Source organism: Diadema antillarum, unplaced genomic scaffold (assembly GCF_040938485.1).
Source record: "Diadema antillarum isolate AM-2024a unplaced genomic scaffold, OU_Dant_1.0 seq00000891_RagTag, whole genome shotgun sequence".
NCBI lineage: Eukaryota > Metazoa > Echinodermata > Echinoidea > Diadematoida > Diadematidae > Diadema > Diadema antillarum.
In genome coordinates this window covers 1,148,600-1,174,020 of record NW_027271755.1, presented here as the reverse complement: position 1 = coordinate 1,174,020, position 25,421 = coordinate 1,148,600, and the positions used below count along the sequence as shown (strand labels likewise).

General features: G+C 35.5%; 1 protein-coding gene across 1 annotated transcript in view; it reads right to left on the bottom strand.

Annotated features, from left to right (window-relative positions):
- Nucleotides 1-13,516, bottom strand: part of LOC139740954 (TOM1-like protein 2) — a 48,831-nt gene extending 35,315 nt beyond the window's left edge. Inside the window, exons 1-2 of the mRNA XM_071651541.1 lie at nt 13,311-13,516; nt 1,563-1,647 (exon numbers count right to left, since the gene is read on the bottom strand). Of these exons, the coding sequence (XP_071507642.1) occupies nt 1,563-1,647; nt 13,311-13,362 (137 nt within the window). The 5' untranslated portion in view covers nt 13,363-13,516. The remainder of the gene's footprint in view (nt 1-1,562; nt 1,648-13,310) is intronic.
- Nucleotides 13,517-25,421: the final 11,905 nt, after the last annotated feature.

The window sequence follows — 25,421 nt, the reverse complement described above, 5'->3', positions numbered from 1 at the left end:
AGAGTAAAATAAAAAAACTGTTCATATTTGTTGATTACTTTATTTCATTCATGCAGGGACATTTGTGTAATACATGATAATTATGAACAGGAAGATTCGTTTATATTGATCTTAAAATTCTTTCATTGCAAAGTCCTATTTCTTGGTATCTGGGATGTATTTGCAAGCCTTGATATACCAGTGAAAAGGAAAAGAAAAACAATTACATTCCTTCAAGCAAGGAATAAACAAATGCCCCTTTGACCAAAAAAGCATGCTTCTTCTTCACAGAAAAAATATTAAAAGTGTAACACTAATCATATAAATCATTATTGATAATGGAGATCATTTTGTTATTTGTGACCCTAACAATGCCTTGAGGGAGAAGGAGTAAAATAAAGAAAAGAAGAAAGAATATATCACAGTGGATTTCACTTAAATACTTTTATTTGTATGTGTTTTTCCCCATGACCTGAAAGATATGGTTTTTTTTTTCACACACAAAAATATCTGTGTTTTGTGTAGTACTGCAGGGCATTATGGGTGGGGTACTCTAGATAGAAACTTTCCTGTTCATAAAAAAAAAACCAAAAAAACCCCTTAGTTATGTCAATATTAGATACTTGGAACTGCTGAATCTAAATGGCTCTGTGTAATCATAACTGTTGAATAAAATTTCAATCTTAAGATAAATGTCAAGAAATATCCTCTGGTGCATTTACATTATTTTTGCTCAACTGTGCTATGGCATGGGGGGGGGGGGGAGCTTGCCCCCTAAGGGCCCCACCCCATTTGTGCCTTTAGATTTTGTTTTAATTTGTTGCTAAGTAAATGCCTCGGATTGTTACTGGTATACTGCAGCAGTATAATAACCTGTTAAATAAGTTAGTTCTTTGTAAATCCCATAGCAAAAGTATATGTAACGTCAGTTACGTAACGTCAGTTACTGACATGTTTCCCTTTAAGTTTTCATTAAACACAAAGAAAATGGACTAATGTTTCATTTCATTTGGGTATTTGTAATTGGTGAACCAAGCTATGATTCCATATCAAACAAATCACTCTGAAAGGTCAGAATTATAAGATATCACAAAACTATTCCTAATCATGATTTTCCATGTGTAAACCCTATAGCAAATGTAAGCGTAACGTCAGTTACGTAACGTCAGTTACCGTCATGCCTTCATTGAAATTGGCATGGTGCTAAAAGGAAATATCTAAAGTGCACATTATTTTGCACACCTGTTCCCAAGAACCAAGGTATATTGCCATATAAAGCACATAAAGTTTAGAAGTCAGGGACATGAGATATTTCCATTTAAATCTACTCCATAATTTCCCATGTCCTTTTTCCGTAACGTCAGTTACCGACACATTTTCACTTGCTATGTGATGAGAAATGCAGTTTGAGAGAAAAACTTTCCACCTATTTCTTCATTCTCATGAACTCATTCATCAATGCTAATTACAAGCCCCAGGTGCTTTCATTCACAAAACTACAACATAAACAATTTCATGAAAATCCTTACGCGTAGCGTCAGTTACCGTGGAATTGCCCAGGGGGTAAGTGTATGTGTACTCACCCTTCATCTGTTTCATTGATGATGTCTGTGATTTCCATGATCAGACCCCAATCCTCTGAGGCTTGGCTCTCACTGGTGGCCCTCTCTGATCAAAGACAAAGAACAACAACAACAACAAATTATTATCATCATTTTTCTAATGAAATTATTTTCGTTCCGTTTTGAATTGTTCCATTTCAAGTGTATTCATAACCTTTTTGTACAGATATGTTATCTATTGTTCAATGAAAATATTTTTAAAAAAGCCCACCTACAATGATCAATACAATACTCTCCATTAACTGGGTATAGTGCCTAGCAGAGCATTGATTACCTGATTTATAAAGCAGAGTACCTGATTTTCAAAAGTGCAGTACTGTACTTTAGTTTTCAAGAATACAGAACACTGATGCTAATGATGTTGAAATGGACAGTAACAACAGTCATTACTACACTCCTAGTAACAGTGATATACACGAAGCAACAATAATAATGATGATGATCCAGCATGTTAATGATGATAACAATGATACTGAAATTGCCTTCATTATCAAGAACGATCTTCAACTAAAACAAACATGATATTGACAATTATATATGTAATATTATATATACATAATATAATATATATAATATATTAAATTATGTCAATATATGCATCATTATGACACACCACAGATTAATCCATACAAGATGTAGCATGCCCCTAAATTTCAAAACACATAGTGCAGGAAATGTTGATAACACAGACCATACTGTACATGATTTGTGACCGTGCATCACAAAACCAGCAAAACGTTACATGCCAAGATTTTACGTGAGGACTCATTATGAGTGAAAATATGGACAATCCTAGTCAGTTTTCAGTATACAGAATTTTCTGAAAATCTTGTGCAATGCTTCTTTTACATAATGTGTACATTTGGGATCATATTTGTCTTTATGGAACACTATTCTTTTTTTGGAGAAGTGTGATAAGGTATTTTTCAGAGGCTCTGTTTTTTTTTCTCAAAAACCCATTACACTCTCTTCACTTTCAACTTTAATAACTTTTGAACAGATAATGCTAACTGCTTTGAAAGTTGGTAGGGTCATGACCAAAAGAGTGTGCAAAATTTCAGCTTGATCTGTTTATCCCTTCACTGTGGTTGCCCTGGACTTTTACACCCCACTCTATGTTCTCTTGCTTGCACAGAGCACAGCTTAGTGAGATTATCTGAAGACTTGAATAACACCCTAAACTTCAAAGCCTCTTATTTCAGTATGCACTTCTTAAGGGTGTGTATTTTCCCCCCATTAAATGGATAGGGAAGTCCAATTGCATTGAGATACGTACATCATTTCAAAGCTTGGAGTCTGCTCTTCCAGAATCTGTCCTAAACTGAAAATCCATGTATGGCGAATTTTTGTTGGTTTTGTGATGCAGGGTTTCATTTGTACTTCACTTTAAATACTAACTATCAGTTATAGTTACAGCCCTCACTTATGAGCTACACTGTACAACTATTGACGAGAAATGGCTATTGCCAATTCAATTCACAATTCACATGTCAACACATTAAAACCCGATTCAGAGTCAGACTTGTGATGACTGTATGAATTTTCTTCTTCTATAACACAGTCTACATAATACATATATATATGTGACATTCATTTTGAAATTTACAATCAAAACGATTCTGATGAATTTTATTACGGCTACATGTATAAGCATAATGAACTACAGACGTTGAAGAATTTTATATGTGCACTAGCCAGGTAGGCATTGCCATTGGTAGATTGCCAAGAAACATATGTTTTTAAATATCATAAAAACAAAGCCATTGATATAAAAAAGAAATGTAATCATTGCTTAAACTGTGGAACCTACCCTGCAGATCCTATTTCCATATTCCCCTTCTAGTGGCAGGATGATATTGCACGAATTTCACAATACAATAAAAATTACAGCGAGCAATACAATAAAACATTTCCCCTAAGTTGCTGGTAGTGATATCTTTAGAGTAAAAACCAGCACAGAATCACATAGACCAATTAGCTGTGGCATGCCAGCTTGTCCATAAAGCATTCACAAGGTAATGTACACTGTTGTACTTTTAAAGGGATGGTTTCGTTTCGAAAGAGATGGGGCTTCAGGTTTTTAACTTTTTTAGGATGATTTTGTTTTTTCAAGATAATGAGAAACCTCTTATGAAATATGAAAGAGCATCATAATTCTACTTAGAGGAATTCCATGTTTATGAGATGAAAATTGGTTTTGAAATGTCCGAGATATCCCAAACAAAGCAAACTCAATAAAAGGTGTAACCCATGTTTTATTAGGATCACTCTGCTTTACTTTTGTTTTTGGATATCTCAGCAATTTCAAAACGCATTTTTATCAAATAAACTTTTGAGTTCCTCTCCTAGAAATGTAACACTTCACAATATCTCACAACAAAAGATGAAAGCTGAATGCTCACCTAAACCAATACCATGCCATCCTTTTATGGGACTTGAAGGTCTACAAACTAGAGACTGATTTGTTTTTGTTTCCTTTTTGTTGTTGCCCCGTCTCTCTTTCTTTCTGTCTGTCTGTCTCTCTCTTTCTGTCTCCCTCATTTTCATCTTGTCTGCATCTGTTTCAATTTTCCATTGTAATCAAATACAGCTGTATGTCTGTATGCCATACATTACATATACATAAAATAGATATGTATAACTATACATACCGGTATGTAGCATCTACAAATATAAATATAAATATAGCCACTGCCACTGCGCCATAAAAACAAGCAAGCCATGCACAACACTCTAAACCTATTGTATCTCAGTGAATGGTTGCCATCTGAACCAGTGCACTTCACTTTGTAATATTAATTATTGAAAAATTATCATATACAGCATGTGATTTAAGATGTCAAATACCTTTATTAAGTCATAATCGGGACTTTTGGGGCTCAATTCCGCCATACATTGGTGTACTTTTATAGCTCCCCATTACAACTACTCACTACACTCACTGGGAAGTGATACACCATTCTTAGCTTAATAGATTTCTACTGCAGACTGATATCACCGTGTGTGCATTGAATGACCCTGAGGGATATTGAAATAAATGTCCTTGGATTTATTTACATTTGGCAGCATTTTCACAAAGCGTAGTAATGAGGGCAATCTGGACATCTGAGGGCAGTATAGGTACTAGTACCTCCTTGGTCTAATATTCTAAGAAAATATCACCAAGTCACTGAAGCTAGAAATGGAGCAACAATTAATCTGATGAGGACAACTCCTGAGTATACTTGGGCAAGTGTCTATGGGAAATGCGTGTCGTAGCAAAATCAGCCCATCTTTAACAGGTTTAATAGCACAATGTATGTTACACTGTGGCCCGAATTCATGAAGGTGGTACAATCTTGTCCATGGTATAAACCATGAACAAAGACTATGGAACGCCAAGTGTCGCATGGAATATTTCCTTACAGAATCAGTCATTTTGCAATGATTATTTTGCAACAAAATGACAAAATTTCGTGAACATTTCGTCGACAAAATGATAATTTCGTTAATAATGAAATGGTTCTTTCATCGACGAAATGACTGATTTCATAACAAAATAATCCATGAGACACTTTGCAGCCCATAATTTATGACCCCATGGTTAAATTCGCGATCGTGGAGTACTATACTGAACGGAGAAGCATGTACGTGTGCGTCACATTCATATCGGGATCAGTTATTATTTTTGCGTGTCTTTAATTTCGCAAATAGCACCTGACTCACAAAATTCGCAAAATAAAAAAATATATATACAGTACAATGCACTTTATATTGCTGTGACCAAACCTTATATTAGATATCAGACATGGAATATGTGTGTACAGCAAAAGCTTTTCTAAAATCATGCTCTTCCAGTTGCATGACACCCCCCTTTAGATAAAAATATCCCATTCGTAATTTGCCCTGGACCATTGTTTACATGGGACAAAAGCCTGTATGACTGGTGTAAGATAATTACAAATGAGACTTGAAAACAGGTACATAGGTTGGTATGCTGTCATTCCCCAACCTGCACCAATGGGTGTATCCAATCTAGTCTACTTCACAGACTACCTTTATTACAGTGTATATGAAATTATCTTGAGACAGCAAGAAGTGTGTTTAACTGCTGATGCTAGCAGCAGTGTAATACTTTGCTGAGAGAAATGGGATAGATGAGTCTTGGAAAAATATCGCAATCAATATTAGATTGTAAATGCATATGATTCAGGCTACATACCAGTACAGGAGTGCCTGGGGGTGGGGGATATGGACAGGCTAGAATCAAGACTATGGCATTACTATCTTCTATCTCGCACAGCCCCTCCACTGTGATTGCAAACACGTTTTTGTGTTTAAAAGAATTTCTTCAAGAAAATTCATGAGCCTTTGGTACAGAGTGTTTTAATCCACATCGCATGGAAACACATTTACAGTAAATCACGATATCGAGGACAAACGTGAACAGATGACACTGTATCTGCATGCATGGAATGTGGTGTAAATGTGGAAGGTAATTTTTGACGTACAGAACAGATTGTTCAAAGGTTACAGGCAGACTTCGAGATATGAGCAAACACACTCTTTGTCATTACAAACCGGTGTCCATCATTTTGAAATAACTGAACACAAAACAAGTGAAGTTTTTCTGCCCGAAGGACATCTAAGACTTTTTGAATAGTTTTAAGATCAAATATGTCAAATTTCAAAAGTGAGCATGCCTACTGTCTTAGTTGCTAGTACTTTTCAGACAGCTAACTCTATTAGGCTTTGACTAGATGTGTTGATCAATACATACTGTACATGTACACAAAGAAACTCTTTATGGACAGACTTATATAATGGCCTATCATAGGCCCATTTACTTACAGTTGCCATATTTCAGCCCTTCCATTCATGGTGTTTTAACTTGGCATTTTTTGTCCAGGGCTAATTTTGCACAGTTTGGGTGAAACTTGCCTAGTGACCACCTTGGAAAATCATGCCCAAGAAAAAAATGCACGGTGGGGTGCAATTTTTCTAATGTCGCAAAGTTTCATGTTTAAATTGTTCACTGCAGAAACTGTGTGATTTTTCTCACATGACTTTTGAAATGCTTTGCTCAGTGCCCGCGCAAATAAAAAAGATATACGTACAGTATCACACACACGTGTATTGCAGCATTGGTGTATTTGTTTACAATTAATAAGAGCCTGCAATATAATCAATTGTAACTGGCTTACAAATTTGTGCCCCGCAAAATAAGATCTGCATTCACGATTGATCAAGGAGTTCAGAAGAGCACTGTAGACCCGTATTAATGGAGAACAACAATTCCCACTGGGGTATCGAGGAAACTACTTTTTTTTTCTTTCCATGTTGAGACAAGACAAGATTCTCTGTAAGGCCCCAAAGGTCTGAACCCCCCCCCCCCCAAAAAAAAAAAAAAAAAAAAAAACACACACACAATGGGTGTGTCTTCATCAGCCCGAAGTTCAAATGAGTGGGATATTTTGCAGTCTGGGAAAATAGCCCGATATTGCGAATGTGCATCTTCATCAGCTCAAAACAGCCCGCTTGGGGAAATTAGCCCGAAATTTGAAGGAATGCGTACTTTGCATCACTCTTCAGTTCGAAAGTGGATTTCCTTGTGCAAATCTCCCGTATCACTGTATGTACGATACACAAAAGACTGGTACAGACACTCGTTTAGGTATACAGTAGGTATCAGAATAGTAACAAGCACGATCGACTCATGTTCGTCACGTTGATCTCGATCGTGCACACAATACATTGTAATGAGCTTTCAGGTCTATTTTCTACCATCCTGTTATATTAGTGTGCAAATCGTATCAACATTGACAGTTTACGGGACACCCTATCCGTCATAAGCAGACGCGGCCTTCGCCGGGAAGCAAAATGAAGGAAACAGTTTGTAACATCTGTTGCTTACGTGCACCAGCCAGTGCATGTATGGTGGGATCATGAAATTTTTGGGCTGATAGTCTATGCAAACGAATTAGCGCGCTAGTTCACAAACTAGCCTAAGCTTTGGGGGAAAATTTTCCGATCAAATAGTGTGCTATTAATTTGCATCTTCACAAAACAAATAGTGCGCTATTTTGACATCGGGCTAGTTTCGTAACAGCAAACTAGCGCGCTATTTTGAAACTTTGGGCTGATGAAGACACACCTAATGGCAAGAGGGGGAAAGGTGTCTTTTCCAGCATTTTGGGCTTGACTTGTCTCCACATGGAAAGGTTTCCTTTGATACTCCAGTGGGAAGTGTTCATCTTTTCCAGTACTAAACCTGTCCTTTCGAAAGTCACATGAGATAATTGCTAAGTTTCTGTAGTGAGCAACTCACACATGACAACTTGCACCAAACTCTGCAAAGTTAGAAACAAAGTTTAAAAAAAAAATCACACTTCGGTATATTTTGCGTTTTTTCTTCTACTAAATTTTGCAAGGCTGCTCAGGAACTTTCACCCAAACTTTGAAAGTTTGAAGACATTTTCAAAGTTTAATCTTCAGTGTAAATAGAAATTTGGATATCACCACTTCTATAACACTGTACATTGTATACAGTACGTTCTCACAAACATTCCAAATGGTACGAACAGATGGTTGCACTAACTTTTGATCAATGCATTCCTGTCTCTTACGCTATGACAGATGTGCAAACATATTGTACATTATGTACCTGCATATATTTATAGTCGTAGTACCAACAAAACTGAGACGTTGTACTTTTTAAACGCTTGCTGTCATAGCCTTAGTGGGCATTGATGGACGTCAGTGCAGTATCATTGCTTTTGTGTGGCTGTTTGAAAACTATGCCTCGCTTTGTATTCATGTGCTTAGTGATCTGTATTAATAGATGTCTATAGTAGACCTCTTATGAATTGTATTATCATCATTTCTAATCACTATCAATTTTCAAATCATTGAGACAGCCAGTCATTCCCCATCGTAGCATGACCGCAGCTGTCTAAAGGACAAAATACGCACTGCACAGACAGACATTCCATTGTAGATGCTAGTTTTATATCTTCACATTTTTTTTGTGTGTGTCATGCTTTTCTTTAAATAAAATTTTTCATATTTACTGTATGATGCATAAACTGCTCAAAATTAGTCTAGAGTCATTAATCTCAGTTGAAAACATCTCTTATTTGAAGTTTGAGGCAATGCCTTTAAAATTCCAACTATTTACATGTAGAAGCTGGACGTGGCTACGCTCTATAAGTATTTGTTGTATGTTTCAAAAATCAAACACTTACTACAGCACTGAAAATATAAAGTAACATATACAGGTGTAATTGTGTCTGGATGTACAAAATTGTAGCTGAGGTTGTGAGGAGAATATTGTGCTTATTGAAGTAAGGTTTTTGAATGGGGGAAATTGTCAAGATATCAGTCAGAATTTGACTCCAAAGCAATTGCCAAATGGATGTTCTTTCCAGTGGCAGATACATTCATCAGTCAAAAGCATCAATAAGAAATTAAGATAATTGCACAAATTTATTTCTTTTAGAAGCAACCTTCTAATATAAAGCTCTCAAATTGTGAATTTCAAGTGAGTGGGGTTCAGACCACAAGAAGATTCCACTGTTACCTCATAATGCACACTACTCCTACTGATGACATCGTATCGGATATGTATTAAACAGTGGACAAATTTGTTCAAATTTCTTTTTTCGACCTGGTGTGCGTTAATTACCAACACATGGCAATTACTAAATGCATGGCTAGCTGTACATCAAATATCTATAGTAAGACATTTAAGTATATATTATTATACATTGTGTACAGGATGCACAGTTAATTTACTGGATGCATGGCTAATCATCCCCAGTTAAATCTAGCACACAAACTGGTGCTACAAGTGTTCAAACTCTTACATGTGTTTACACTACAGTGGCTCTCATCAGAGATCATACAAGTACTGTACAATCATTTGATATAAAGCATAGGGTTGGCAACATCTTTGCAGAGTTCTCAACCAAAGAGACTGCAAAAATTCCACAATCCATTCTTTAATATTATCTGCCTCATGGAAATTTTAAGATTTCATAAGTCCGTCTGGTTAATGAGGAGATGAAATATCCCGTGTGCAAGCTTAAATATCATTCATTCATACAGGTTGTATAGCATGCATATGTTAGTGCAGGCTGTTCTATCTTCTGCCAGAGTATAAAACACTACAACAAAAGTTTGATGGAAACTCATTGGTAGCATCTGCTAAATGTTTTTAACATTTTTTCTCACCTTCTACTTTTGATTTCAGCATATTTCTTTTGGAAATTGTGCACTACCAATTTTGCATCCATAACTACCAAATGATGGTCCTAATGTAATTATGTGTACCATATCAACTTTATTTCACAAGTAAAATATTTTCCAAATTGGGACTTCCCAAACTGATTTTGTGAGCGTAAACTGTATTCTCCATAGAGTACCACATTGAGCAAATGAGAAGGAAGTAATGGCACTTTTCAAGACAAGAGAAACATTAAGAATTTTCCTCCTTTATACAGAAGACATACCGTTAATGTATGCTAGTGCCTTGGAATGTTTCCTAAGGGTGAGGGTAAAGGGTCAGTGGTGCCCCCCCCCCCTGTTTTCTATGTACACAAATCAAGAAAAATAAGATGGCCTTGCCATTATACTCCTGGTAGCATCTGCTAAATGTTTTTAACATTTTTTCTCACCTTCTACTTTTGATTTCAGCATATTTCTTTTGGAAATTGTGCACTACCAATTTTGCATCCATAACTACCAAATGATGGTCCTAATGTAATTATGTGTACCATATCAACTTTATTTCACAAGTAAAATATTTTCCAAATTGGGACTTCCCAAACTGATTTTGTGAGCGTAAACTGTATTCTCCATAGAGTACCACATTGAGCAAATGAGAAGGAAGTAATGGCACTTTTCAAGACAAGAGAAACATTAAGAATTTTCCTCCTTTATACAGAAGACATACTGTTAATGTATGCTAGTGCCTTGGAATGTTTCTTAAGGGTGAGGGTAAAGGGTCAGTGGTGCCCCCCCCCCCTGTTTTCTATGTACACAAATCAAGAAAAATAAGATGGCCTTGCCATTATACTCCTGGTAGCATCTGCTAAATGTTTTTAACATTTTTTCTCACCTTCTACTTTTGATTTCAGCATATTTCTTTTGGAAATTGTGCACTACCAATTTTGCATCCATAACTACCAAATGATGGTCCTAATGTAATTATGTGTACCATATCAACTTTATTTCACAAGTAAAATATTTTCCAAATTGGGACTTCCCAAACTGATTTTGTGAGCGTAAACTGTATTCTCCATAGAGTACCACATTGAGCAAATGAGAAGGAAGTAATGGCACTTTTCAAGACAAGAGAAACATTAAGAATTTTCCTCCTTTATACAGAAGACATACTGTTAATGTATGCTAGGGCCATGGAATGTTTCTTAGGGTGAGGGTAAAGGGTCAGTGGTGCCCCCCCCCCCATGTTTTCTATGTACACAAATCAAGAAAAATAAGATGGCCTTGCCATTATACTCCTGTTGCAACTGTATAGTCAGTTTAGTACATGGGATTCAGGGGCAGATCCAGGAACTCCGTAAAGAGGGGGCGCCTTTACAAAATCAAAGGGGAGGGGGGCACACGCACCCCACCCCTTATTTTTTTTTTCTAAATAACACAAAAAATACAGGGAGGGGGGGAGGGTGCGTTCCATTCGAGCTCGCCTGGATCCGCCACTGGGATTGAAATTCTTCTGTGAGATGTAAATTTATCCCTGTTATTTTAACACCATCACGAAAGTGAGAAGTGTCAATTAATGCACAGAGTTCATACCAGTTTGAAGGATATATGCTAGGTCTATTAAAATACAGGCTGCTGTGCCCTGTTTCACAATGTGTGCAACATTTGGCTTACAAAGCTGTGTGCCTTACATGAAGAGCACAGAGAAAACCCTGATCTACCCCGACCTACAGCATAATGATAATATTAGGTACCCGGTAGTTTATTATAAAGATAAAGACTGTTTGGAATTTGAGCATAGTGCCATGTAGGGCTATATGCAACTGAAACAAACTGAAATCTCATAAAAAATGATCGATATTTTTAATCATAAAGAGGTATTAAACTCAGTTTGTGTCTGCCATTTGCTAGTGAATGAATGTGACACACCTTTATTTTGTGAACCCAAAGTTTTATATCATACACTTCAGCTCCTAGCTATATTGTACAGTGTACTATGGTGCTCAGTTGCACAGTTCGGGCTGGTCACAGTGTAATATTGGTTACAGCTCGTTATTCCAAAGGTTCGTTATTCCGAATAAGGCTCTTTACTCCGAAGATTCGTTATTCCAAAGGTTCATTGTTCCGAATTTCATTATCGGATTAACGAATCTTCGGAATTACGAACCTTCGGAATAACACCACAAATTTTCGGATTAACGAACCCTTTTTCATTTTCGGATTTACGAACCTCTAGGTATAGAGAATTTGCGTGTTTCAGATCAACGAACCTTCGGAATAATGAACCTGCAGAATAACGAACAGCACCCGTAATATTGGAGTTCTACAGGTGTTATGGACTGCTTTTTCTGGGGCATTGTTGATGCTTGCATTGTTTGCTCGCTAGTGATCTCAACTCCATGCAGTGTTAGAGTACCAATAGTATAAAGTACCAGTACTACAGTAGGACTCTAGAACCCATAGGATCAAATGTACCTCTGCTATAAACAGTTTCAGGCAGGAGATTCAGTCTCCAGAAACTCATGCTCCAGTAGAACTTGTAGTACCGGTAGAAGGGGAGTGCTGTTTTTTACATTGTAGCTGCACCAAGTTTATTTTGTGGTTGCACAGTGCCACTATTCATAACTAGTAAAAGACCTGCCAAACAGTATCCCGACCAGATGCCGACACTTGTGTACAGCAAGGCTGTGTATAGTTTTTACCAAACAGTACAAAAATGCACCACATGGTGGACTGTACATAGTTGGAATAAGGAGCTTAGATTTACCCCAAAAGGGTCATCAAGTATTCATAACTCACAGCATGGATAGAGTTGAGATCCCGACCCCAGAACACATCTTACGTTAATATAATAATAATATTTGACATACCGTGGTAATCAGACCCTGTGCTATGTTGGCTACTCCATCCTCTATACTATGCTCTACTCTTCCTTCTTCTGCTATGATTTTAAGCAGATACTGTCAAACACCCCAAGAACCAGACAGGGACTGCACTGCTGGTGTTCATTGCGCGAAGAGAGAAGAGTAGAAACTAGAGCTAGACTATGTTCTACTAGTCTAGGTTCTAGTAGTTACTACTACTGTACAGTTGCTTTCTTTGCTTAGCTTTATATTGCCTATTTTGGGGTCTATTTTTTTACTCTGTTTGTAGTTCTGTGGTGTGACTCGTGATCAATCGACATCCAGTTAACATTTGACTAGGCTAGGTCTAGACTATTCTAGACTTTGAATGTAGAACTCATAATAATCGATTTACAGAAACTTGATCGTCTGAAGTTTGGTCAAGAACTGGCTTGCAGGCAGACACTAAAAGCTTTCTCACAGTCACACACACAGCTACCACACTGAACACAGCAGACGTTTGTGCACAGGTGTCCCGGGCCATCGCCAGTGCAGTGGTATACTGAGGCCAGTGCTGCAGTGGCCGCAATGGTCTGATTGACATTTGTCAGGCATATCAAAACATCGGCTGTCTTTCGTGAAACAGTCAAAGCACTTTACTTACCTATCCTCTGGCCAACAGGCGAGGTGAAAGGATTTGTTCTCATGAACGACATGATTGTCTTTCGGTTGTTTGGTGCGTATGCATAAGCCGCAGTTTCGTTTCAGTCACATCAACTCAATATCTTCTCAGCGACCCTGTCACTGGAATCTCACAACTTGAATACAATGTCAAATCTCACATACAGTGTACGGTCCCACATATACAGATAGGTGTTACAAGATCACCGAAGACTATGTTAGTGTGCAGTGCGACGTGTATGCAGTGTGTGTGTGGGAGTGCGTCGATCGGCCCCTGTCTTTGCGTTTAGCTCTCACAATGCATGCTGCATACTATACTACTACGGCCAGATGTATTTCCCGTTTTCGAGTCGACAGCTCGACAGGTCAGTGTTTAATAACAAGAAAATTATGCAGCAGCAGCAAACCCCGATTTTTCAATCATCTTGGACTGATAAACATGTCAACTCTTCATAATGAGCAGGATCTTATCATTTGTTACATATTTGTCATCAAATTCTACCTCAAATCTTAGTTGGGTGGTACGTGGTTAAAGCTCGATGTTATATGCTATTATGGAAAATGATGTCATCGCTAAACATAGACCCACACTAAGACGAAGCTTCGAAGGCAAATTCAGAAGACGTAACAGCGTATAATTCAATGCAATTCTGTGCAATGGAAAGCAATTTATGTACAGCGTATTATTAAATGTACTGATCCTGATGAAGCTTATGAATTATTTTATACTATATTCCTGGAGGTCTGCAATAAACATGCACCAGTTCAACAAAGAACGGTCAAATCCATGGATAACAAAATCCATACGAAAAAAAAACATGTTTTATATCAAAAAACCATCTAGTCTGGGTTTGATGCAGCACATGTTGACAAATTTAAAAGATCTAGAAACACACTGACTTCAGTAATTTGGACAGCTAAAAAGCTCTAGGCCCTACTGTGGAAAATTATTTCAAAAAAAAAACGGCAAAACAAAAACAAAAACCTGGAACCTTATAAATGAACTTCTGAAAAAGACACCTTCGCAAAATAACACAAGAATTGATGAATTAGTCAGGAAAGAAATGATGGGTCAGATGTAAAAGTTACTTCATCGACAGATATGTAAGCACTTTCAACGATTTTTTGGTAAACGTAAGTGAAAATTTACCAAGTAAAATTCAGATTAATAATGACAACTTTGCAAATCATCTCGGTCCGTATCAACAAGAAACATTCTTTTTCTTGCCAGTTGTAAGTTCAGATGTGAACGAAATGATTTGTACTCTTGATCAGTCTAAAGCAAGCGGGTAGGATGACTTACCTGCTAGAATGTTAGTTGATGCAAAGGAATTCGTCAGTGAACCTTTAGCATTCTAAATTTATCATTTTCAAGAGGTATTTTTCCGAATAAGCTCAAAATAGCTAGGGTAGTGCCAATTTTTAAGAAAGGAGATAAAAGTAATCCAGGTATAATTATAGACCAATTTCGATTTTACCGATAATAAGTAACTTCTTTGAAAAGTTAATCAATAAACGAGTTGTAGATTTTTTGGAAAAATATGAAATTTTATATAAACATCAATATGGATTCAGGCATGGATACAGTACCAAACTTTCACTTTTAAATCTAATTAATCAAATTACAAACAGTACTGATGAATGGCGGTCAACGAACATTACGGAATCCGAGGTTTAGCTTTACAATGGTTTAGGACTACAGGCAACAATTTGTATGTTATAATGACTGCATATCTTCAAATAAATTGATCTCGTGTGGTGTTCCTCAAGGATCTGTTTTAGGTCTAACACTTTTTCTCATCTATATTAATGATTTGCCCAATTCAACTTCATATTTTTTTAAAAATTTTAGACTATTTGCCGATGCATGATTCTAATCTTTGTCATACTTTCAAGACAAATTGGCATAATATAAACTTGGCAGATGTTGAACATAAAAGATGTGATTGTATGGTGTAATTCAAACAAGCTAACAGTTAATATCAATAAAACTAAGTATAAAATTATGATTTTTAAAAGTAGGCGTAGAAATTGAAATATTTGGTCAATTGTCAATTAACGAATCCATTTTAGAGTCAGTTGATTCAATATCTTTTCTCAGAATCTGTATTGATGAAAATTTAAATTGGAAGAAACACATCAATAATGTATGCACTGTTTTAAGCAAAAAAAAAAAAAGGACTTTTGTATAGAATACGACACTTCGTTTCTGAAGAAATACTGCTACTGTTATACAATGCCTTTATTCTACCTCACATAACCTACGGATTGGAGGTCTGGGGCGGAACAAACAAAACTTTCTTAAATTCTATTCTAATTCTACAAAAGAGAATGTCGAGAATGATAACATTCCAAAGTTTCAGGCATCACTCAGCACCTTTATTGTATACATGAACTAAAATTATTGGATGTATTTAAGGAATATAGATACCTAATTGGAATATTTATCTATGATCTATTGAATGATGACCTACCTCACAAAGCATCGTATTATTTTTCTCATATTGACCATACATACGAAACAAGAAACAAAGAAATGTGCAATTTTAAACTAAAAACTGTCAGAACAGAATTAGGGAAGCGATCAATAGCATATTCAGGTGTTAAAATATGGAACAATTTCTCAACTGATTTACGTTATACATCCTCTCGTAAAAATATTTGTAAAGTCTTCAAAAAGAATTTATTGGAATAGCTTGGAAGAATACACATAATTGGAATAAACTTGTTTATTTTGTAATTCACAAAGCAAAAACTTCAATTTTAGTAATATAAGTAATGTAAGTACACTTATCAATTTCAAAATGTTAATCTTGTACATAGTGTAAATACACTTGTTTATGATGTAAATAATTTTCTTGTTGAATTTATATATTCTTCTTCTGTATTCAAGGGCCAACGTCCACTATAGCGTTGCTATTTGTTGGACTCTTTTACCTAATTTGTAAATATGTTTGTACTTTCATATTCATATTGTTGATAAGTTTGATTCTATACTTTCATGTCTTGTATTCCTGTTAATTGTATTATTATTACTGTACTCTCAATGATTGTATAAATTATGTGTGATTGTAAACGTGAACTTAAATTTGGTAATAAATCATTTATTCGTTCATTCAGATTCATTCATTCATTCATTCATTCATTCATTCATCATTCACTTCATTCATTGTGTACAATGTACATGTTCAGTATACGAGTGTTGAGTAGGACACTTTGTACACACGCCACACATCAAAATACATAGTTTAACAAACCACATAGGCCTATAGGCTCTAAAAAATAGAGAATAATGATGGATAAGATTTGAAAACTGTTTAAGCTGAAATGAAATTGGAGAGATCTGCTTTCCATTTTTTTTTAGATAGGCCTATAGGGCCTGTAGGCCTATTAAATGTCATTAATCTTAAAAAAAAAAAAAAAAAAATTTTTCTTCGTAGGCCTGACTACCAAGTTCCCTGGCCAATTACAGTCCAAACGAAAACTACGTAGGGCCTAGATCAGTAGACTCACAGTAGGCCCTAGGCCGACTATTCAGGCCTCAAAATTCACTTCTCTCTCGATCTCCCTCTCTCTTTTTAAACTCGCATAGGCCCTACTGTAATTTAGCTCTCCAGTCGTGATTTTTGAGTGTCTTCATTTTTTCCTTGATCGCGTCATGGGCTTAGGAAACCTAGCTATAGTAACACAATCTGCGAGTGAAAAAAATAATTATGAATGGCTAAATCTAAATCTGATTTCAATGCTGTTGTTGGGTCACTGTGTAGGCCCTATATATATTATACAGTGCACTCCCGTTACAACGAACACGGTTACAACGAAATTTCGTTATAACGAAATAAAACTTCTGGTCCAAAAATTATTGCCATTAAAGTCTATTGTAAAAAAAAAAAAAAAAATCGCTTATAACGAACACGGTTATAACGAAATTTTCGTTATAACGAAGTCGTTTCAGAGCGCCACAAATGAAGAAAAACAAAAGAAATGTGCTTCGTTATAACGAAATGCGGATCGCTGTCGTAAATATACATAGCGGAACAAGTATTTTTAAGCGTCTCTGCATGGGCGAACGCTTCAATCACATTGTGTTCGCTCCGTGTGTCACGCACAGTTTTTCGCGGGAACTTGAGTTTTTGTATAAAATAATCTGAAATTGAATAAGGTTCGTTTTATCGTTCCGAAGGTTCTTATTATTACAAAACACACAGATTCTGATACACCTAAATGTCCATTAGTTCGGAAATGAAATATGGTTTCCTTTAACGATCTTTTGGCGTTATTCCAAAGGTTCGTTAATCCGACAATGAAATAGGGTTCTTATTACGACGGTTCGCTAATCCAAAAATGATAGGAATTCCAAACGTTCGTTAATTAGAATATTTAAAAAAAAGTTTCGTTAATCCAAAAGTGAAAAAGGTGACTCCTAACAAAACTTGGGAATTGCAAACATTATAATCGTCTTTAGAATATAACCGAACCTTCGAAATAACTAACCTTTCTCATTTTTGTGATTAACAAACCTTCTTCGGAATAACAAACCTTGTTTCATTTCCGGATTAAAAAAACCTTCGGAACAACGAATCTTCGGAATAGTGAACCTTTCTCATTTTATGATTTACAAACCTTCGGAATGACGAACCTCATTTCCAACTTGCTCATTTCATTTTCCGATCAACGAACCTTCAGAACAGGAACCAAATACTAATATCTAAATCATGAACTATCGGAATAACGAATCTGCGGAAGAGCGAAGCTTCAAATGAACAAACCTTCGGGATCCCGGGAATGGCAAAACTTTGGAATAAGGAGCCTTCGAAGTAAAGAACTTTTGTAGGGAACGAACCTTTGGCGTAGCGAATTGTAACCGAATCCTTAACCGTCAGTTTACATGTGTGACAATACAAACAACTTTATAATTATGCTCTCTTTTAAATGAAATATTCAATGAAATTAAAAAGGTAACTTCCCATTTCACATAGCTTTCTAGTGTATGATGAGTATTTAACAAACAGTATATATATATATATATGATATATGCGTGATTTCCTTTTTTTTTCGTTATATATTGTATTTGTTCGGTTATAACGAAAGGAAACTGCCGGTCCCGCTCGAGCATTTCGTTATAACGGGAGTGCACCGTATTAATTATTCTTTTCCCTTTTAATAATGGGTCGAACGATCTGGTTTGGCAGCTACTTTTTTGGGGGAGGGGTAATGTTGGTTACTTTATTTTGATCCACTAAATGCATGGAATATAAACTACCATAATTAATGTGTCCATAACTAAAAATATCCATTACACCGTCATAACATTTCCTACTGATATGAGTCTACTTGTTTTCAGCAACATTCCTTTGAGAATCTAAGATTTATCGAGGACAAAAAAGAGTGTTTTTTTTTAGGTCAAAGAGTATCAGTGGAGTTGAAAACTATTTGAAAGGAAGGAGCTGGCAGTTTTCTTTGCACAATGAAAATAGGACCAAAATCGGACACGAAAATACTGGATGGGAACTTACGAAATTATGTACTGATTTGTCCCAAAACAGTTCGTAAACAGTCAAGTTGAATATGATAGGCGATTGAATAGTGGAATGGTGATGACAGCCCCTCACAAGTTTCCATATATAGGACGGGTGTATAGGACTACATTCATTGTGAAATTTTAAACGTAGTTTTACCAGTCTAAAATCCTGATATATCTGACAGATAATTGTGTTTTTTTTTCATTTATTCAATCTGGAACAGCATTATTTTTGATACTTTAATGAGAAAAAAATTGAATTTTCATTATTTTGTTTTGGAGGTCCTATACAGTGTGATCAATGGAAAATTGTGAGGCAATGACATCATCAGCTCACTAATTTGCATATTCATGTAAACTGCACAAGAACCGTTTTGCAGTAATTTCTTGAACTTCACAGTTTTTTATATCTTCCCTATTATCCGAGTTTGATCACTTCTCACTGCAGCTGTACTTGCAAGACTTTACTCTTTCTTATACAATTATCTTACAAATGGACTGGAATTGTCTCATGAGGGAACTTCTTTAAGTTTTACAAATCGAAGTAAAAACCGGTGTACATACTTTAAATCAATTCAGTTCAACTTAATTCATTTTTTTTTTCAATGATCCGATCGGTCACATGAGCCACGCGCTCGTAAGTACTTGCTTTTGATGCAAAGTCATCCTGAGAAAATTATCATGTTCTGAAAATGGTATGTAGGCCTATGAGGATCCACTGAAAACGATATCATCGTACCATGTCAATCCCTCCTTTAAGCTCTTGTGTTATGGAACTCCTTATGAGTGTGAAATTGATCTTTTTTAATGTTTTCTTTTGTGACTAATAACTATCCACATTAATAATAACAATAATAATATGAAATATTTATTTAGCGCTTAATACAATATGTTTCGAAGCGCTTTACAATTATCAAAACCAACAGACAAGCAAAGCATATAAATCAGCTTAGAATACAAATAATCTACTACAAATGAATACATAATCATTCCTTCTGTTCTAAAAATTGGATGGGTTTTAAGTTTCTTTTTAGAGATGTCAACAGAGGTGGAGTAGGGAGGTTGTTCCAAAGAAGGGGGGGGGGGGGCACAAACGAAGAAAGCGCGGTCACCGTAACGGTTGTGGGTGCGAGGGCCAAGTTTGAGCTGAGCTGTGGATGATGATCTGAGGTCCATGCGTGTTGCCGGTCTGGGTTTCGACGACGTTAACCACTTCGTACTCTCGTTTTGTTACCAAAATATATGTTTATCGATCGGGGTATAGGCCTATATAATTTTATCAAATATTTATTCGTTGATCAGATGTTTTTGAGGATGGAATAGTGTAGTAAACGATGGATAAACGATAACGTCAGTTTCAGTACACAGATTTTATTTTTGCTTTTCTGTTTTGCTGGCAAGAGTCTTAATTTTGTCATTTTAGATAGACAAATCTTTATTTTCACAACTGTTCATCCTTACTTTGTAGACACATTCCTGACCGATTTTTTTTTTAATTCTTACAATGATTTCATAAGACTGTTGTCTCGACTACACCACTGCGGCTCTGCTGCACTTAAAGGACAAGTTCACCTTCTTATACATGTGGATTTAGCTTATGCATTAATATCAAAAGAACACGTGCATCGGTGAAAGTTTGAGGAAAATCAGACAATCTGTTAAAAAGTTACGAATTTTTACATTTTTCTGTGTAGTCACTGCTGGATGAGAAGACTACTGTACAGTAAAGATCACATGCGTAAAGCAGTATAAAAATATAAAGAGAATAACACTAAATTTCATTTCATGACAAAAGTACAAATTCCCCCAGCTTTAAACTGACATATTTTTTATTCCCACGATGATATAGAAACGTTAGTATCCACACTTGATGCAGAGTTACCAAATGTATCAAACTGGTTTAAAAAAAAATAAATTATCACTTAATATTGATAAAACAAATGATATTTATTTTAAGCATATGAAAACTCACACAGATGATTTCGTAAATAATATCAGGATTGATAATGTATTTCTTGAACGTAAAAGTTCTACTAAGTTTTTAGGCATTTTTATTGATGAAAACCTAACCTCGAATGGTCATATACGTTATGTTACAACCTGTATTTCTAGAAATATAGGTGTTCTTTCAAAGATGAAAAGTTATCTTCCTGAACGTACTCTTTTTATGCTTTACAATTCTTTAATCCGACTATATAATTACGCATTGTAATCTAGTGTGGGCTACAAGTTCAAAAATTAAACTCAACCCTATTTATTTATTACAAAAGAAAGCCATTCGCATCTGTACTGGATCACGATACTTAGCCCACACCAGTTCACTTTTTTTATCAGTAAAAGACACTGAATATAATTATTTGATATAAATACCTTTCATTTGCTTTTTATGTTTAAGTATTTGAACAACTTACTTCCAAACATTTTTCACGATTTCTTTAAACTGAATTATTCCGTTCATTCATATCCCACTCGTAATTCGCAAAATTTCATTTAGTAAATCCCAAATCATTAATTGCACAAAAATCTATAAGACATAATGGACCAAATCTTTGGAATACACTCCCAGATTATGTTAAATCATGTAAAACTTTATATTCTTTCAAGACTAGATTGAAAACTACATTACTGTCAGATTACAATCTATGAATATAGCATTTGAATATATATTTTGTTTTATTTGAGCACATTTCTTTTCATGTAAATTGGATTTAAAACTACAATAAATATACGCAATGTTTCTGTGTCTATCATTTCATTTTATTCCCATTATCTTCAGCATCACCACCACCACTTTCATCTTCATCATCACATTTTTTCCTCATCATTACCCTGTCAACATCATCATACATCATCATCATCATCATCATATTTCACTTTACTCTTATTCGTATCTATGCACTAGGAATACAAAAACATAATGCATTTACAGTGTTTTATATTTGGTAGTATTTGTCCATTCCGCAAACAATATATTTTTGTGTGTGTGTGTATTATGTAGATAGGTCCCTGGGCTGCCACGTGCTCAAGCTTTTGCTTATAGTGGCAGTCCTTCTTCTGCATAATTTCTCAGATAATTATTTGGAAATTTGGTAATACGAGTTATATTTTGTTAATGAAATTAATTTACACATCGATTTTCCTTCTTTGAATCATGTACTTGTAATCTGCTTGCTGATATTCCATGTGATATTACAGAAAATAATCTTGATTTATGTATGAAATTGTGTTGGAAGAAAAATAAATCAAAAAATCAAACAATCAAACAAACAAACAGACATTTATGTTGAGAGTATTATTATCCTCCCTGCATGCCTATTGAAAGTGGCAATTCATGTGCTCTTTTAATATGCGAGAAAAGTGAAAATATGTTGCTTTTTCTTTATATATTTCATATCGTTCTATGTATAGACATCACAAGTTTTAGTAGTTTTCATTTCCAGCGATCATCGAACTAAAACTTCAAAAATTCATAACTTATAAAGGGATTGTCCAAGTTTACTCAAACTTTCACCAATGTGTTCTACTAATATTGCTGCAGTCTCTCAATCCACATGTTCATGAACCGATGCAGGTAGACTTGTCCTTTAAAGGGGATGGCTAGTAACTGATCAGTGGGAATCAGTGGGAATGCTAGGGGATGATTGTGTGAAAGTTATTTGCTTCAGAATAGTCTCATATTCAAGTAATGTGCAGTTTATTGTTTCCAGGTTAGCATGCCTGTACAATGACGGGGCGATTAGACTGCACAATACTTGAATATGAGACCATTCTGAAGCAAACTAAGTTTCACACAATAGATATATGATGTACTCTTAAATGAATCCCACAAGAACTGGAACAACCACCCCCAGCATTCCCACTGATTCCCACTGATCAGTTACTAGCCACCCCCGCTAACGCCGTGCTTATTTGAAGATGAAATGTCATCATTCACATATTTTGCTCGGTCGAAACACTTTACATCAAAACCGTATCCTTCCACCATGCACATCCTCCATAACATAAAGTCATCGTCAGAGGGGGTTCGTCGAAAACTCATCTCTTTCATTTTGCTGGCAATCACGCTTAGCAGCGTTACTAAAGCCCTTCTGCACACACAAATGTATGTATATATCATATATGATATGTATATGAAGAGTTTGTTCGCAAAAACCGATAAGTCCATATTTGCCAAATGGAGATATTTGCGATTAAAGGTCAAGAAAAATAAAGAGAATAATAAGAAAAGTTTTACTTCCTTTCACCATAACTTCAAAAATGTACCTTTAGTGTAGTGACCAATATATCATTTAAAAGGTATTATTTTGTACTTTATGACAGAAGCCGTACTTCAAAATCTTCAAAAATGGACTTATCAGTTTTTGCAAACTCTTCATATATATGTTTGTGTGTATATATATACATATGAAGAGTTTGTTTGCAAGAACCGATAAGTCCATATTTGCCAAATGGAGAAATTTTCGATTAAAGGTCAAGAAAATAAAGAGAATAATAAGAAAATTTTTGCTTCTTTTGACCATAACTTCAATAATGTACGTAGTGACCAATATATCATTTGAAAGGTATTATTTTGTACTTTGTAACAGAGATGGTACTTCAAAATCTTCAAAAATGGACTTATAGGTTTTTGCGAACAAACTGTTCATATATAATAGACACGAAACATAAACCTTTTCTAGTGGATTATTTCATGATGAAGAAAAAGTACATTCTTTATTATGATCAAACACAAGCGCAAACTCACATGACAATGTCAAGAATTTACTGTGAAATCTGATGATTAATGACTAATGGGAAAAAACCACAAACTATGACAACAAAGACAATACACAGTACACGTAACTCGGCCAGCTCCCCTGTACGTGTTCAGCTATCCTGCGGATTTCTTTATGTATTGTCATACTTGAGCCACGTGTTATAGTTAACTTGTCTGACAGAGATTAACCTTTAAAAAGCTTTTATTCCTGTTGATTTCTCCTCTTTTGCTATATTAATGTACCATTATATCTATGTATGCTATATTGTTGTCGTTTTACTCAGTATGTGGAAATGAATGAATGAAGTGATATTTACACTGAATTGCGTCTTTTTTAATATATGAGCTTGTTACACATGTTACGTATTCGAAAAGAGTTGGTATCACACACAGCCAATGAGACTATACGTCCTTATTCTGAGTAACTTGAAGTGTTAAAGCATCAATCTACGATGTTTGATTAATTCAACTACGCACACCTACTGTGTACAATATGAGAGTCCTAAACTATACGAAACGTGTACATGAACAAAAACAAACACAGTATATACCTGCGAGAAGAAAAGATGAATAATGTTGTGTGTTATACTTCGTGTATGATTATACGCCTTGAGAAACAAACCACAAGGAAAACTTTTTAAGTGTAAACGCTAGGGAAATGTCAATTCTGGTAGACTATAACACATCGATACTTAAGCTACAAAATATCTGTATGTGTCGATGGATACATTATGTACATAATATGTTGCCCTTGATACTTTTAGTGCCCCCCCCCCCCAATCTTCAGCCACTATTAAAGGTATTATGGTAAAAGGTATTATTATATTAAATGTATTATCATTAATGGTATATCGTACCCTTTTTGATTACTTATGTTGACATCTCTCTCCCCTGTACGTATGTGCTTTTGCTTATAATATTAGAGATGGGAAGAAAATAAACTTGTACAGTAGTTGTTAGAGCATGATGTTGAGCAATCATAATTGAAAGCGTCGTGGCGTTTTTAACTCTTCCTCAATTTATTTTCTGTTCTTATTTATTTATTTATTTATTTAGTCGAAAGTCTTCTCAGGGGTGTGTACGTCAAGCCCATGGTGCTCTATATAAATCAACTGAAATAATGATGCATGCTTTCATACTTAGTGTATCTTCACTCTCTTCATCTGTGTATGAACTACTCTTGGTCGTATAAAGACACTTATATACACTGTAGCTTGCCACGACTCAATAACACATCGCGGTTGTTACGCTTTCGATATCTAATCCTGAATCTCGTATATACAAAATACTTCAAGAAAAGCATTTTGACGATGCATATTATTTTGTTTGTTGTAATTTTCGTAATTTGCTGCTAGTATTTCACCTGGTAGATTATAAAATGTCTTTTTCCTTTAATATTTGGTCGCACATTATTGCATGGCCCCGGCGCCACGTTTTAAAAAGTGGAGGCAAAAATAAAACTTATAGGGGGCGCAACTTCTGGTGTCACTTGCGGGTTTCTCCCCGGCCCCCATATCCGCCGGCCAGCCCTACATTGTTCGTTTTAGGTTGACGACTTCTTGAAGCCTCAAAAATGAGTAAGCGGTATTACTGACCCACGAGTTGACGCCATATTCTAACAAATGCAAATCTAAACTCCTAAAAATAAAAATTCTGCAAGTCCAATTTGACGTATCGTATTTCTCTCAAAATTATGTAATTTCATTCAAATGTGACATCACAAGAAAGCCTGATTACTTATCTTTAAAATGACACCTCACTTGCTATGATTGGGTGTTCTTGGAATGTGCAAAACAGCTGAGTATGGGGACAGATCA